Raw genomic sequence first — 16,643 nt, forward strand, 5'->3', positions numbered from 1 at the left:
CTGAGCCTGACGCTGCCCTGACTGAGGGAATTAAGGCAGCTTAATAAGAGGGGGGGGGGGGGGGGGGAAGTGGGGAGAAATCAAATTAAAATGCCACAAGATGAGCGGCTCCCGTCCTCCTGTACCGACCCCCACATCACCTGCCCAAACGCCTAATCCCCTCTTTGACTAACGGGATCTTGTACGAGCCAAATTATGCCGGAGCCAGATTCCAAACATGATGGCCAAATGTCTTTCATGACCATCGCCAAGACGGATGCTCGGGCGAGGTTTTCCATGCTGAGGTACAGCAGGTGCTGAAAGCTCCCAGCGTTCGCTGCCCGGTGAGGCCGCGCTGCTTCAAGCCCACGTGCAACGCCCGCGACTCCCCGGCGTGGTGCCGGCGCAACCCGTTGGTGGGCACAAAAAGGAGCGACCGGGGCAGTTGCAGAGACACCAACCCGGGAGCACGAAACGCCAGTAGCTGCTTCTGTACCGCGAAGGAGCAGCACATCTGGAGGAGCGGCACATCTGGAGGAGCGGCACATCTGGAAACGTCTCTCACCCCCTGCCTCACACGGAGCCGGCGGCATTTGCATTTTTTTTTCATGGTGGGAGCTCTCTCCCGGCATGGACCTTCTCCCCGCTGGGGTGGAGGACACTTCACGGCTGATTTTTTCCATTAATACCCTAAACTGGGGATTGCAAAGGCTCCGGTACAGGCACAAGTTTGCTTCTGTCAGCTTTAGCATGGGAACCTCTGGCAGAACATGGAACATCTAATACATTAAAAAACCCCCAACAAATGAAGCATTTTTTCCCCCCCCTCGAACGGGAAGTGGCACCATTTCCCAGCGGCTCGGAGAGCAGCATTGCTTTTATTTTTAAAATAAGGGAAAGTGACTTGACTGAAATAGCACAGCTCGATGGCAAAGCCTGGAATAGAAATAAAATCCCAGTGCCTAATCCTCTGTTCTAATCATTGGCCTGCAAGGCTTCATACTCTTAATTACAGCTACTGCTTCTAATAAAAGTTAAAAGATGGTTTTCTTTGCAGTTATGTAAAACTGTATTTTGGGTCCGATGATCTACGTCAGCACTTGGCTGCATTAGACAAATATCCGTCTAATCCGGAGTTGTGCTTTGCAGCGGGCGGTGCAGAATTCAAGGAGAGGATATTAAAAAGAAACAGGATGGAGCGCTTCGTCCCTGATTTCATCTCCCACCCTGGCTTAGGGCAAGAAATGCAAGATATGAACATTTTTCTCTAAAATATTTGAGACTGGTATGAGGAAGGGGAGCTAAACCTTGAGATGCTGTTAGCTTTAGACCAGAAATGCGTTTTCTGCTCACAGTCGTCTCCAAATACCCCCGTACTTTTTCAGATGGTTTATCACCCAAGAGCTTGGCTTGCCTCGTTACCGCTTTGACGGCAAGAAGCGCGTGGGAGCACGGTGAGCGAACGCCAATTAACGAAGGAGCCTGTGACACCCGACGAGCCCAGAAGACGGGTTTCTGAACAGCATCGTGTTGAACATTTCATCTGGTGCAGAGCCCACCCAGCCCGGTGGGGCGAGACCCGGCACGGCCAGCACCCGAGCGCCTGTGGCACTGGCAAGGGGCAAAGAAAATGGAAGCCAAAAGGCATCAAATGAGTCTTGCGGCCGGGGAAATCAAATATCCAGACAAAACGGGGACGCTGAGAGATCCCAGCTGGAGAAAGGGTATGCCTGCAGAGATGTCCGTCATGCTCCAGCTGACCAAGGGCGTCGCTGCTCCCCGTCGGGTAATGCCCCATCGCTGGAAACATTCCAGGTCAGGCTGGACAGGGCTCTGAGCAACCTGATCGAGTTGAGGATGTCCCTGCTCAGGGCAGGGGGGCTGGACTAGATGGGCTTTAAATGTCCCTTCCAGCCCAAACCACTCCATGATTCCACGAACTTCCCTAGACCCCTGGCCAGAGGAGCCAACACCAACCACGAAGCCCACCCAGAAGCGGCTCAACACTCGAGTTTCTCATCACGAGGTGAGCAGAAGCATCTGTGAAACCATTAAATCTTCTTTTGATACTCAAGAGAAGGCGGCGCCGGTGGGCGACGCACAGCAGGTGATCACGAGAGGTCAGTCACCCAACACCCACACGGGCACCCAGCAGCAGAAACGCAGGTCAACCCTGTTGACCTCCATGATCCTCATGCCCTGCTTAGAAGGACCACGAGAAGAATTCCTCTTGGAAGGGACCTACAACGGCCATCTAGTCCAACTGAGTTGCTCTTTGACCAACTGTGCTCATTAGGAGAAATCCATGGCGATGCCTCAGCAGATGCCAAGAAAACCAGGAGAAATCCATGCCAAGCATCAGCAGATGAGAATCTCACTTGCAGAGCAAGACTGCTGGGCTTTTGTCATGATATGGGTGGGAATGACCCCGGCTGAGTCGATAACAGGGATAAAACAAGAGAAAGAGACGTTGGAAGACAGTGACTTTGGGAGCTCGGCTTTGTGTGCAGCCTCCGTGCAACGCGCAATCTGCTTGCAGCATGTGAAAGCGACGGAGAAAGACGCATGACCTGGAAAGTGATTTCCTGCAGAGAGCTCCCGGCTTTAATTACAGTCTGAAAGCCCGTTCCCACCCTGCCTCCCACGCTGCAGATGAAGCTGCCTGTCTCCCTCCAACCCTGATGGTTCCAATTAGCATCCTCCCCAGCATCGGGCTTTATGAGGTTTTTGCAATTTAGGACCTCTTGGAACCAGTAGAAGAGTAGGAAGCCGGGGAGCTGCCTGGTAATCATTAAACCAAAAAAACACCCCACCCCAACCTTCAGAGTAACTCAGCTGTGATGGATTCAGCTGTTTGAAATGGACTGCCTGAAGGAAAAAGGAGTTTGTTGGGTGGAAAAAGGAGTCTGAGCCCCAGCCCTGCTCACCTGGATGCTGTCCTGAGGACATGAATCCTTTTATTGGGCAAGGCGTGTCCAACAGAAGGCGAAAATGGGAAGTGAGAAGACACGGGAGAGCAAACACGCCCTGCACTTATTAGCAAAACCATATCGACCTTCTTCCGCGCTCCGTCGGCGAGGCCAAAGCAACAGCAGTCTGGAGCAGCTCTACGGAAAAGCCCTCGAGGTGGCCCTGGAAGCCCACGCCATGGTCTGCCTGTGCGTCCCCGGCAGCAGGTCAAGGCTGTGGTGAAAGTGGCATCCGTTGAAGGTCACCGCCTCGGATCTCACTGGGTTCGTTCGACAAGGTGGGATCTCACGACTGCTGAAAAATAACCCAGTGTCCTCTTCTGCAAGGCTTACGGTGGCAGGGGGAGGGAAGAAAGAAATGCGCACGGCAAGAGAAACAGCAGGGATGTGGCTGTTCTGCTACAGGCAGCAAAAGAGAGGGAAAATATATCTCCATTTCAATAATATCTACAATTTCCTCCACCATTCCCTTCCCCAGCATCCCTGCAGCGGCGAGCGGGACTCCCCTGAGCCTGCTCTAAGGGCAGGCAGAGACTGTGCTGGATCTCCCGGAGCTGGGACACACACACCTCGGTCCCCCAACCTCCTGCTCTGCCCGCTGGCTGTACGCACAAACGCTTGCACAAAACACCCCGCGGGTAAAACACCACGAGGAAAAGGATTTGCCGCGGTACGCCGCGGGCTGGGTATGGGATGATGTCCCCGCAGCGCTGGGGACCGGCAGGGTAGAGGGCTTCTGGACCATCCTCTTCGCCCTTCAGTGATGGGAGGCACGATGCAGCCCTTCGGGGACGGTCTAGATCGGCGTGACGCAGACAATCCGATGCGGTAACAGCAGCCGGGGAGCGGACTCCAGGCTTCAGCAAATTCCTCCTATTTTTTTGTTCCTGTAGCGGAGCGAAAGCTTCATCGAATCATAGAACGGTTTGGGCTGGAAGGGCCCTTCGATGATCATCTAGTCCAACCCCCCCTTGCAAGGGCAGGGACATCTTTCACCAGACCAGGTTGCTCAAAGCTCCGACCAGCCTCACCTTGAACGCTTCCAGCGATGGGGCATCCACAGCTTCTCTGGACAACCTGGCCCAGTCTCTCACCACCTTCATCGTAGACCATTTCTTCCTCGTGTCCAACCTAAATCTACTCTCTTTCAGCTTAACACTGTTGCCCTTTGTCCTGGTAAAACGTCTCTCGCCATCTTTAAGCCCCCTTTAAGTACTGAAAGGCCGCAGTAAGGTCTCTTTCTCTTCTTCAGGCTCAACAACCCCAATTCTCTCAGCCTTTCTCCATAGCAGAGGTGTTCCAGCCCTCTGATCTTCACCCAGAAGAAGCTCCTGACTCCAGGCCTTCACTCCAAGGGCCGGTCAGGAGCACATATCACAAAGGAGCAGGTCGATATGGCCATCGAGAATCCAGCACATCCTTTGGAAAACTCTTACCATGGTTAGTTAACTCAACATTAAATATTGACCAAGCTTTACGGACCTAACCCACGAAAACATCGTTTAAGCCACCGGTGGGTGGCCCTGTTCCAGCCTCGGGACATTGGGCAGTACCAAGACGCCCATTTCTAGGTGAACACACCACGGAGGTGTCAAAGACACCAAATGCTGTTTCAGAACAAGTCCTTCCGTGGCAGCATGCAGAGGAGAATGTTGTGCTTGCGGAGTTCACTTGTGGAGGGTTTTCTAGACCTTGGGAGCGGCCACTCAGGAAGCAGAAATGTTCAGCCCTCCGGTACCACCAGATGGAGAAGGTGACAGGGAGCGGAGCTGATTTGTTGGCAGTTTCAGAAATGCCAAAACGGTGTTTCTGGAGCTACGTGGGTTGGACACACCCTTCTCCTCTGTGGGAAGCACTTGGGTTCATCCCCTGGAAGGGGACAAGGGGCACCTTAGTTGCCCCCTCCAGCGGTGGTGGTCACATCCCTCCTCTGCCTGAGCTGCCCACGCCAAGGCACCGAAACCACCCTTCTCTGACCTCATAGCAGAACAGTTTGTCAGGTTTTTAAGAGATGGCAACCCAGAAGAAAGTCCATCCTACAAACCCTCCCTGAACCCACGCCGAGGCTGGGTCCACGCATGAGCTGGCGGCCTGTGCAACCACTGGCAGCTTTCTGCCCCGGGTGGGGTACTCCTAAATCGAGGAGAACCACTTGCTCTTGGCACAGTGATGCAGCGGGCTTGTGCTCCCCTTCCCACCACGCAGCTGGTCTGCTGGCACGACGTTGACCCACCTGCAGGAGAAGAGCTCCTCGACACCCAAGCCCTGAGATGGAAAGGAACACGCCTAATGCAGCCAGCACCTGCAGCATCCTCACACCAGCCGTGGAGATGTCACCCAGGCGGGAAAATCAAACCTTCAGGTGAGGAAACGCTCTGAATTTCATGCATTACTGCTGGAGGCAAGACGTTGGGATGGAAGGTCTTTGGGATCTGCTTGATGCTGCAGCCCTGCTGCACGGCTTTCTGAAGCACCTCCATGTCCTTCCTGGGTTTCTCTTTGCAGCAGAGGCTTTTTTGGAGGAGGGCTGAGAATATCTGCAGGGATCCAGAAAATCCCCGTGCAGCAGATGCTGCGGAGACTTACGTCATTGATCCACCTGCGCTCCAAACCCGAGCACGGCAGGTCTTCCCGATGCTTTCAGAATATAAACCGAGAGGATTGCAAACAAAACCGTGGTTTTGTTCACTTGAGGCACTGAGAAACGGCTCCCCGGACACTCAAACCACACATTTTCTAGGTTGGAGCCATCTTTTCAATGGCAAAGCTGCTTTTTTTGGGGGATCTTGCAGTCAGAAAATGGCTGCTGCCCGCACCAGGGAGAAGAGTTTGTGTTTTAAAGCCGTGCGTTTACCTGCAGCCACCCTGCTCTGCCCGAGGCACCCGACAGGACCCATTACCATCACGCCTTGACCCCAGACAGCTCCGGCGCGTCTCAGGGATTGGTTTGTAAGGGAATACCCCTCAGCTACTTCAGCTCAGCCACACTTAATCCAGGAAGATTTAAGTGCTGCATTTTATCTTCTCCGATATCACAACGCCTTCAGAATCCGGTGGAGACCTGTGAGAAAAGTGCAAATTTTGAGAGAAATAACTTGGGCACCATTTCCCAGCAGATGGGACGTCGGTAAGGACTCCCTGTTCTCAAAGAGTCCCGCGCGGTGGTCCGAGGAAAGCGCTCCTGATCGTCACAGAAGATCTACCTGCTTGTCCTTCAAGCCTCCACTTGTCAACCCTCGCTGGTGAAGCAGAGGCAGAGGTGCTGCTCGCCGGTGGCACAGCCCGCGTCTTCCGTGGGTGACAGCATGAGCTCCAAGGAGAAGGTCCTCTCTGCCCCTGCCCCCCAAAGGCTCCTCCAAGGATTTTGAGCAACAGGAAGCCTCCGCACGGACCAGTAACCACAGACACTTTCAGACAGCGCAGAAAAACCCAGTGACCTGACATAAAACTCAGCCGACGTGCCGGCTGCAGCCTGCTTGGAGATTTCACGGCTGTCAGGTTACGCTTGGTAGAAAAGGTACCATTTTAAGACAAGCAAGGCGCAGTCTAGGGCAAGACAGCAATACGCAAGGAATTCCTGCTGGGAAGCGCTCTACCTTTGCTGACCACCAAGACAAAACCTGCTATTGAGATCCCGAAGAGGAGCAGACGCCGGCTCACCGAGTCGAGCCAACGCAGCAGCCCTTCCTAACCGCAGTCTCCGGAGCTGGATCCAGCTGCTAATTATAGCGCCGTGCAAATCCCACCTCGTTACGGCAGCGTAAGGCAAGTCCGGCGAGACCCAAGCGCTCGGCAGCAGCGCGTTCCCGGCGGATGCAGGGGCTGACGGCATCCCCGACCCGCACGTGGGCGATGGGACCGGCCCCAACTTGGTCCACCGCCACACTGAGGATACGAGGAATGGACTCAGAGCAGCCTCCACCATCACCTACCAAACCAGACGCTCTGGTTCCTCAGCCCTCCTGTCGCCGCAGGGTGTGGGGCACCTCCGAGTGCAAACTCCAACGAGATTAGTTGCTGACGACTTGCCCGCTTCCCCTAACCTCCCTTTTAAGACCAGACAAGTTCAGAAGGGAAATACTCAGCCAGAAACCTTGCTGAAATGATTCTAAGGCTTAACGTTATGAAACTTGGAGCAGGAGGTTCCACCAGGTGACCTCCAGAGCTCCCTTCCAGCCTTGGTTCTTCTACAAGAAACAGAACCAGGAGCTGGAGGAATATTTTTTTTCAATTGTCCTACCAAGGGGACTTCAACCATGTCTCTGGTTGAAGGTGATTACTCAACCTGGCCCACACCACCCTGTTTTCTAGATCCACCCCCTCCCCAGCCTCACAAATAATCCCCATCCGTTTCCTCCTTTTGATGCAAAACAAAGTATTTCCAGTCATCTTCTCCACGTGGTGCCCAGATCCATCCTCATCTCAGGGTCAAGGCTTAGAAACACCAACCACCCCACGCAGAGGTGACCTCGAATAAGTGTCCCCGCCCCAATATTGCACATACCTGCCCCATCTCAGGCTCCCTCCTTGGCTGCCCGGGGACAGCAAGGCTCAGATGCAGCCCTGGGAGATCAGTGGTCCCAGGAGGGATCTCCAACACCCTGGAGCCCCGCAAAGCGCTCAAGCAGTACCCAGCAGGTCTGGCCTTGCCAAAATCAGCCCTCGAAGGTCATCCATCCCTGGAAACATTCAAGGTCAGCTTGGACGGGGCTCTGAGCAACCTGATCTAGTGGAAGATGTCCCTGCTCATGGTAGGGGCATTGGACAAGATCTTTGAAGGTCTCCTTCAACCCGAACCATTCTACGACTCTATGATCCCCACAGCAAGGGGCTGGAGCAGTGCTCTTCACCGAGGAAGACTGAAATAAAGCAGTTTGACCCCCACCTCCCAGGGCTAGCTTATATACCCACCAGGTCACTTCGGTGGGCAGCCAGCCACGCAGCGTCAGAGATGCCACCGAAAACAGGGTTGGAGGCATCTTGAAAGATCACATAAGCTCAAGACCTGGCTCACTCTCAATTACAACCTCACCTCTGCTCACCCAGGGCACCCATGGTGGTATATACTTTGGCACTTACAAGTGAAAAATGAGGGGAAAACCAAAAAAGCTTCATCCACGGGGTCACTGAGAGCCAGCAACCATCTGATTTCCACCGAGACGCTTCCTACTCATGCCTCAGGTATAAAGAGGCATGGCACTGGCCGCCGCCTTCTGCAGACATTTTCATGTCTTCAGACATTTTAAGGCCCACAAGAAATGCCTGGTTTGTCTGCGCTGTAATGCTCCTCGCCTGAAGCAGCTTTCCTAAGTTTTAAACCTCGGACAGGTACAGAACAAGAATATTGTATAGAAAAATGTATTTTTTCAGCTTTTGCCTGGAAGTTGCTCATGGCTAGAAACCAACACTGAAACACAGCGATACCCCGAATGCTGAGCAGCTCGAGGCACAAGCGCCTGAACTGGCTCTGCCCTTTGCAGCCGCTATCGCCGCACTCAAAAATCAATTTTTAATTTGCACGGCTCGCGTTCCGCTTATCTGTCCTGGGCCTGGGAGCATCGGCCACTTCTGGAGATGAAATCTCTGCGTCCCTGGAAGCTTTCCTGCAGATCAGCATAGGGAAGCCCTCCTTCTTCAGCTGCGCTTCGCTACAGAAATCAGAGCTGGATAAAACCCGCTCTGGTCGTCCAGCTACAGGCCGTCCCCGGGGCCGTGGAGCAAACACTCCATCACAGCATCCCCACGCCAGCCTGTGCTTTACCCACTTCCCCACCCCTTCCACAGGGATTTAACCATTTGCTGGCACTACACCAATGTTTCTGCAGTTTCCCATCCGCCCCGTCCCTGCTAGAAGTGTCCCACCTACCGGGCTCAACCACATCTCCCCTTCCCTTGAGTCAGCTGCAGCAAAAACCATCCCATTTCTGGTGGGAATAAAGATGTTTTCGCAGGCAGGGCTCCCTCGTGGCAAGAGCTGCGAGTATGCACAGCGACGGACCACGCTGCAGCATCCTCAACCCCTCTAAGGGCTCCTCGATGTTCAGGTCTCTCCCCCTTAATGGGTCCCAGTGACCTTGAGGTCTCGGCAAAGCTTCCCCAGAGGGGAAGGTCAACGAGGGAATGTGATTTTTATTCCGGCTAGGACATGAGGGTCAAGCGACTTCAGCGTGCTTCCCCCAGAGCGGGACGTTTGGCTGAGCTGAAGGGACAGGACCGTTGTGTCACCTCCAGGGATGCAGGTGGAAACTGTCCACCGAGTAGGAATATCTGCTCCCTCTAGTGGCATCTGATTTTTTAAAAAAATTTTATTTCATTTTTAAAGCTAGGAGACCCAGTGCCTGCTCTGTGTCAGCCCCCATCAAGGCCAAGACCACGAATTGCTGGGGCTGAAAGGACCCTTCAGCAGCCAGGAGCAAACCCACCCCACGGCTGACTCGCTCTTCTCTGCTAGCAGGAGGTTTCCACGGGTTAACCCTTTCTGTTTGACAGCCCAAGTGCACTCCTCCCTCCTCCCACCCTACCCAGCAGCTTTGCATCCCTTAATACACCGGCCCAGCCCAAGCACTCAAAAAGGAGAGAGAACGTGTGGGTGGAGGACACGAAGGATTAGTGACCTGCAGTGTCCACAGGAGCTTCTGCGGTCCCTACCGGGGAACGGACCTTCCCCCAGGAAGCCACTGATCCTGCAGCAAAGCCCACGGGGATTAAAACCCATCCACTCCATCCCTGTTAACCCTTCATGCTGCTTCGGGAACGAGCTCCCGCTTCACCAACTGTATCCTGGGCTGCATCCCAGCAGGTTGAAGAAGAAGATTCTCCCCCTCTGCTCCACTCTGGTGAGATTCCACCTGGAGTGCTGCCTCCAGCTCTGGGGTCCCCAGCACAAGACAGACATGGACCTGCTTGAGCAGGTCCAGAGGAGGCCACGAAGATGCTCAGGGGGCTGGAGCAGCTCCCCTGTGAGGACAGGCTGAGAGAGTTGGGGGTGTTCAGCCTGGAGAAGAGGAAGCTCCAGGGAGACCTTCTAGTGGCCTTCCAGTGCTGAAAGGGGGCTACAGGGAAGGTGGGAACAGACGTTTAGCAGGTCCTGCTGCGATAGGACAAGCATTAATGGTTTTAAACTAAAAGAGGGCAGATTCAGACTAGATCTAAGGAAGAATTTTTTCACAGGGAGGGTAGTGAAACACTAGCCCAGGTTGCCCAGAGAGGTGGTTGATGGCCCCTCCCTGGAAACATGCCAGGTCAGGCTGGACGGGGCTCTGATGGAGTTGAAGATACCTCCACCCATTCATTGGACTAGATGACCTTGTCTGAATCTACCCTCTTGTAGCCTAAAACCATCACCCCTTGTCCTATCGAAGGTCAGCGCTTGATATTTTAGGGGATGGGCAAGCAAAGACTGGCTCAAATAGCCATCAGCGTACCCCGAACAGACCCAGCTAGACCTGGCCACCATGGGCAGCTGTGTGACGGGCCAGACGCGGGGAGGCAAGGCTGCGCCCGAGGTCCCACATGAAAGCACCCGCTGAGCCGGGAGTTCCTGTTCCCGTCCTCTGCGTGGCCGTGAGATCACCCAGCCGCCGTTTCTGGGCGCCAGCTGCGAGGAAGCAGGATGGGTGGCGAGCAGAGACGGCGCTGCCGGTGGCTCGCCGGTGACACCGTTGGGTTATTTGACGTTGTAAGAGGGGCCGTTTAAAGGGAATACAAATAGATTAAGTAACGAGCCGCCTGATTCGCAGCTTGCAAGCCACAAAAGCATGAAACAGAGCGCGCAGAGCAGCAACACAGACACCTCAGTACGTCGTCCCTGTGTGTCTGGAGCTTAGAAAATGAACTAAGTCACTGCTGAGTTTGAAGCTTCTCCTTTACAGGAGGAATCGTCTCTGCTAGGAGCTCCACGGACCAGTGGGACAGCCCATGGTTGCAGCATGAATCACGCTGCCTCCTTAGGGAGATCTTATCCGGGGAAACCATTTAAAACCACGTCACTCTCTGAAAACATGTCCTTCAGAGGACAAGAAATGATTTCTCTAACATACCTTTCCAGAGGGAACATCTAAGTTGCCCCTAATGAGGGGAAACACCTCTCACAGACACTTTCACATCTTCCTCCTGTGATTATTTAATGGAAGCCTCTAAGACTCGGTGCAGAGACCCACGAGCAATCTACCTGGAGGAGCCATCCCTAAAATACCTCTGCACAAGGACAAGGGCTCTGCTCTCTGCTCTTCCACAGCGCTGGGAGGCTACCAGGCTACCTGAACTCGCAATTTCATGGCACCAACCCATCACCGAGCCCTGTCGCACCCGCCTGCAACGTGCCGGCAGAGCCAGCTTTGCTTTTACCTTTCCGTTTCTTCTTTCACCACGGCATACTGGGCGGACTGACGGCTCGACCTCTGCTCCTGCACCTTCTCGCTGCCCTCCAGCTCCTGCTCCAGGGAGGAGCTGGTGCTGCCCTCCCTGCTGACATTGCTGCTCCTCCCGGGGCTGTTCTCCGTGGAAGCCCTGGGCGACTCTGTGTTCTGCTTCAGGGTCTGCAGCTTGGCCAGAGGGATGATATCGCAGTTCTGCGGCCGGTGCCACACCGTCCTCTGCGTGGTGGCATTGTAGTAGTAGAAACGGGAGGTGTTGGGGTCGAAGAGCTCCCACCACTGGTTTTCATTCGTGCGTTTGATCCGCACCCCGGCGGGGGGGTCCCACACGCACTCCCCCGTGATGAGGTTGGCGTACATGCGCTCCCGGGTTCGAGGCTCGATGATTTCCACCCATTCCAGCCTGAAGGAGAACAAACAGAGAGAGAGAGAAAGAGACTTCAACTAGGATGATCCTTGAAGCTCCCTTCCAACCCACGCACCTGCAGCATCTCGGGGGGCAGGACGGAGAAGAAGAGCAGCTCGGGTGAGGACAGCAACTCTTTCTTCCTCCCCCATTGCCGCCGAGTCCCGCAGCACTATTTACGCTAAACAGAGCATTGGGGAAGGGCTGCAAACCAGGCTTCCAGCTCCCAGGGGAATCCGGCAAGTCTGCAAGGCAGCCAAAAACACGCGCCTGGGTTACAGCACCCCAGCCTTCGCCCCAGCTCACGGCTCGTTTGACGGTCGGAACTCTTCGGGGCCGCAGACGTCGTGCTCCACGCGACGTCGGCGCTGAAGGGCAGGGGGGAAGGCGAGAGACCGGAGGGAACGGAGCCCAGTTGGAGGAGGCACCAACCTGGTGGAGGAACTTACTTCTTCTGCAAGACCACCCCGCAGCTCTGTGCTGCCGCCCAGACAACCAAGCCCGGCAGCATTTGCCCACGGAAGACTTGAAGACGACGGCTTCAACCCCCTTCAGCCCCAGCTGGAGCAGAGCGTGTCTCCAACCCCGGCACAAACCCCGGTGTGCTGACGCCGGGGTTCCTGTGTGGCTCTGCCAACACCCCTTCCCTCCGTCTCGATTTCAACACCGGGCAAAGGCGCCGGCTCTCCCACCTCCAGCACCTTCCTCAAACCGCCCGCCCCGACACACCTCGCCGCCGCGATGACCACAGGCTGCATCAACGCCGAAACCCGGCGGTGGGAGGGACGGAGCCAGCGAGGACCGAACAGACCCAACCGTGTCCTGGGCTCCGTGCGGAGGAGTAGGATAGACGAGACCAGACCACACCATTTCAGTTGGAAGGGACCTACAATGCCCCTCTAGTCCAACTGCCTGACCACTTCAGGGCTGACCAAAAGTTAAAGCATGTTATTAAGGGCATTGTTTTTCCAAATGCCGCTTAAACACTGACAGGCTTGGGGCATCGACCACCTCTCCAGGAAGCCCGTTCCAGCGTTTGACCACCCTCTCGGTAAAGAAATGCTTCCTCATGGCCACTCTAAACCTCCCCTGATGCAGCTTTGAACCATTCCCAGGCGTCCTGTCCCTGAATCCCACGGAGACACGCTGCTCCGTGTCCTCTGTTATTAAATGAGGAGTCGGTCTCACGTTGGTTTTTGCACAGAGCATGGAGCTCATCACCAAAATACGGAGCAGAAAATGTGGTTTAACCTCCCTCCCATCACCCCATCCCCTGCTGAGCTCAGGGCCAGGCACCATCAGCCCAACACCGCGCGACCCAGCTCACTCAGAAACGCAGCGAAGGGGGGGGGTTATTGAAATCATAAAGCAGTAAGCGGAGCTTAGAAATGCCAAAGAGGATTAAAAGAAGTCGTAATCCCAAAGAACAGACAATAGAAGCGATTTTTCAGATTACCCCAAACACTGCAGGTGTCACCTCCCGCTCATCTGGGGGACACCCGGGGCTTACAGGCAGCCGCATCTTATTCAGATTCTTCATTTTCGCGTGGGCTTATGCAAAAAGATGCACGAGACGTTCGCATTAACAAAAATTTCTTACTTGGAATTTGTCCCCGTCTGCATTTACAAGCCTGTTAAGAAAGGTATAGAAATAGATAAGGAGAAAAAAAAACCCAAAGAGCCTCCAGCGTGCTAAGCGGAGCTTATCAAACGAGGTGGCATTTAAAAGTGACACGTTCAGTGAGTCAGACAAGTGACGGATGGCACCGCGCCGCCTTTTACTGGGAGCGAGTCCCCTCGGGGGGGTTTTCAGAAATGCCCAATTTGCTCAAGTGCTTTCTTGAGCTCAAGTCCTCAGCGGGGTGGGGAGGGGGCAGCACTAACCTGCCCCTCGGCAGCTGGCGGCACTGGCAGCCTGGCCCCGAGCCCTCTGACTGGTCTAGCTCACCTTCCAGCTCGATTTAAACCGCTGGGTTGAAAGAAAAGAGTGGGCTTTTCAGGTGCCAGAGGCTCCCAGATTTGAACAAACACACCTCAACGAGGAAAACGTCTCCACCTCTGCTTGGCGCAGAGGGAAAAAGCCGCAGTTAAGCCTTTTCTAGCAGAACAGAGACTAAAACCACGCGGGGAAGTGTAAATCTTACACCAAGCCTCGTCTCATTCCGCAAAACTCAGACCTAACGAGCAGCCTTAATGCAGTACGATGGCCAACTTGAGCTCTGCAGAGTTTTCTCCAGGTTTCCACCGAAGGCTTTAACTCGGAGCGCGCTGGACCGACCCAGCATTTTCCATTTTAAGGGATTCTGGCCCTAGAGTGACACCAGTGCTCGGCTCCCAGCTTTAATGCTTCTCTTTGACCACCTTGGGTTAAAATAACCTCCACGGGGTTAAGGGCAGCGGCTTCAGCAGAGCTTGGGATCATCCTGCCAGGACGATATGGGGTTACCGGCATCAGGGAGGAATAAAAGGTCCTTTGTCCGGGGCTCCTCCAGGGGGAAACGAGAGCTTAAGTGCTCCAGGGTTAGCACGGGGAAGCAAAAATGGATTGGACTGGACTGGACTGGACTAAATGGGATAGGAGATAGGATAGGGTGGGATAGGATGGGATAGGAGATAGGATGGGATGGGATGGGATGGGATGGGATGGGATAGGATAGGGGATAGGATGGGATGGGATAGGATAGGATGGAATGGGATGGGATAGGGTGGGATAGAATGGGATGGGATGGGATAGGATGGGATAGGATAGGATGGAATCGGATAGGATAGGAGATAGGATAGGATGGGATGGGATGGGATGGGATAGAATAGGATGCAATAGGATAGGAGATGGGACGGGATAGGATAGGATAGGATAGGATAGGATAGGATAGGATAGGATAGGATAGGATGGGATGGGATGGGATAAAAATAGCCCCATGGAGCTTGAGAAAGACGAACGTCCGTTTGGACCCAGCAGATCATCGCGGCCTATAAACCAGCCAAGGTAAAAACCTGCAGCACCTCAACAGAAAACATCAGCACGTTAAGGAAATGTCGGACCTTTTGTCCTCAAGCCCTTAATTTCCTCTTGGTTCCTCCTGTGAATTATCAGCTTAATAACACCGGGCAGCGTCTGGGCTACAGGTCCTCTCCCTCGGCATCATTATTTTCCCTGCTGTTGGAGAAGAAGAAATTTAGCGTTCGCACTTCTCCTTCCTCCCCAATCTTTTAATTTACTGGGGTAATCCATCAACTCAAGCGGCTCGATGCACCGCACCTTCGCAAAGCAGGGGATCGATAGCCAAGGGCCACCCTCCTCAGCCCCGCGCTGGGCAGCAGAAAGGGAGAACAACAAACATCGTCCATCAGACACACAAATCTGAGATTCATCTGCCTGAAAGTCAAACAAAACCCACGTGTCTGGTGCGGCCGGACCTGTGGCACAGACAGGGAAGCTGATGTACCCGTGCGATAGCGAATCTGGAGAGGAAAAACCCATGGGACTAAGAGGCAGGGCTCTGATAAAGGCACGGCTTATTCCACATCCTGCCTTTAAGTTTTGCAAGAATTTCCCCAGAAATGCAAACCTCAGGGCTCAAATTCCCAAGTATTTGCCCAAAACAGGTTCCACACAGAGGTTTTTCCCAGGTGCGAGTGGGGATAACAGGTAGGTGTGCAACGTGCTGCTGCTGTAGGTTCAGCACAACTAATCTGGGTACCAGATGCAGCCTTGGCCCAGAATTACTATCGTTATTTACCGCATCACCCAAAAAAACCTCCTTGATGGGTAGTAGAGAAGTCTGCTGCAAGCTCCGGTAGCCAAATCGACTCAGACTTATCTCACCATAGCACTGCCCAGTGCAGATATCTAAATTTAAATAGCCCGTTGAGTACAGTCCAGGATAGTGCAGACCTTATGGCTGTTGGGTTAAAGGGATTTGTAACTGATGCAGGAGAGTGGAAGGTGCCCAGGGAGCCTCAGACTCACGGTGCTGTCTAGAAAACCACCTCATCATAAAGGAAAAGCTCCAAAAAGTCTCAAGACTCACCCAAAATCTCTTTTTTTTTTCCCTGCGCTGCCCAGAAAAGGAGCCTCAGAGTCATGGTGCTGTCTAGAAAACCACCTCATCGTAAAGGAAATGCTCTAAAAAGCCCCGAGACTCACCCAAAATCTGTTTTTTTATCCCTGCGCTGCCCAGAAAAGGAGCCCAGATTAGATTTCTGGAAATGCCAAGCCAGTTGAAATGAACCCTGACCTTAGTTTAACTTCATAACTTTATTCAAAACCCACAAGAATCCACTGAAATTCAAGTTGCAGGTGCCTTATTTTTGCAATTTAAGAGAGGATCCTCACCCTGCGCTTCCCCAGGAAGGAGATTTGGTCCTGCAGCGATGATGCTACATATTCCCTCCTCCACCCCAGAGCAATACGGGATCGGAGATGCGGCGAGAAAGCCGGGAGAGGACAAATACCCGCTTCGCCTCGGCGGTGTAGAAACCCTGCAAGGACGTTCCCGCTGGTCTGGTCCTCAGACTCACCTTTGTCAGTTGTTTCCACCAGCGCCCCACCGGTTTAATGGTCACGGCACCAGTCGCTGTGTGTTTAACGCACGGCAGCGCCAACTCCTTGGCAACCCTTCGGGCCTAACATAGGGAATGCCCAAGGGATGCTCGGGGGACGCTGTCGGTCACCTCCCCACGCAAAGAGCATCGCCCTGACGGACCGTGGGCGCGTGAGGGATGAGGAACCTCCCGCGCCTGCGAGGTTCAGGCTGCGATGATGGTTTGCAACCACAACCCCAAGGCGCGGGGGCCACCAGAGAGCTCACAGCGCTTGTGTTGTGATAGAAGTTGGGTTTTACCGAGCCAGAATTTGTCTCGGTAGGGTTAACGTGGCCTCAGAGAGCCACGGAGGCTCTTGGGCAACTTGGG

The 16,643-nt window shown here is 54.1% G+C and overlaps 1 protein-coding gene across 1 annotated transcript in view; it reads right to left on the reverse strand.

The window, feature by feature from the left end:
- Nucleotides 1-12,599, reverse strand: part of ARHGAP39 (Rho GTPase activating protein 39) — a 61,307-nt gene extending 48,708 nt beyond the window's left edge. Inside the window, exons 1-3 of the mRNA XM_086466038.1 lie at nucleotides 12,422-12,599; nucleotides 11,910-11,974; nucleotides 11,295-11,767 (exon numbers count right to left, since the gene is read on the reverse strand). Coding sequence (XP_086322164.1) covers nucleotides 11,295-11,767; nucleotides 11,910-11,974; nucleotides 12,422-12,599 — 716 coding nt within the window. The remainder of the gene's footprint in view (nucleotides 1-11,294; nucleotides 11,768-11,909; nucleotides 11,975-12,421) is intronic.
- Nucleotides 12,600-16,643: the final 4,044 nt, after the last annotated feature.

The sequence above is a fragment of the Leptosomus discolor genome, chromosome 5 (genome assembly GCF_034619465.1).
Source record: "Leptosomus discolor isolate bLepDis1 chromosome 5, bLepDis1.hap2, whole genome shotgun sequence".
NCBI classification, from domain to species: Eukaryota; Metazoa; Chordata; class Aves; order Leptosomiformes; family Leptosomidae; genus Leptosomus; species Leptosomus discolor.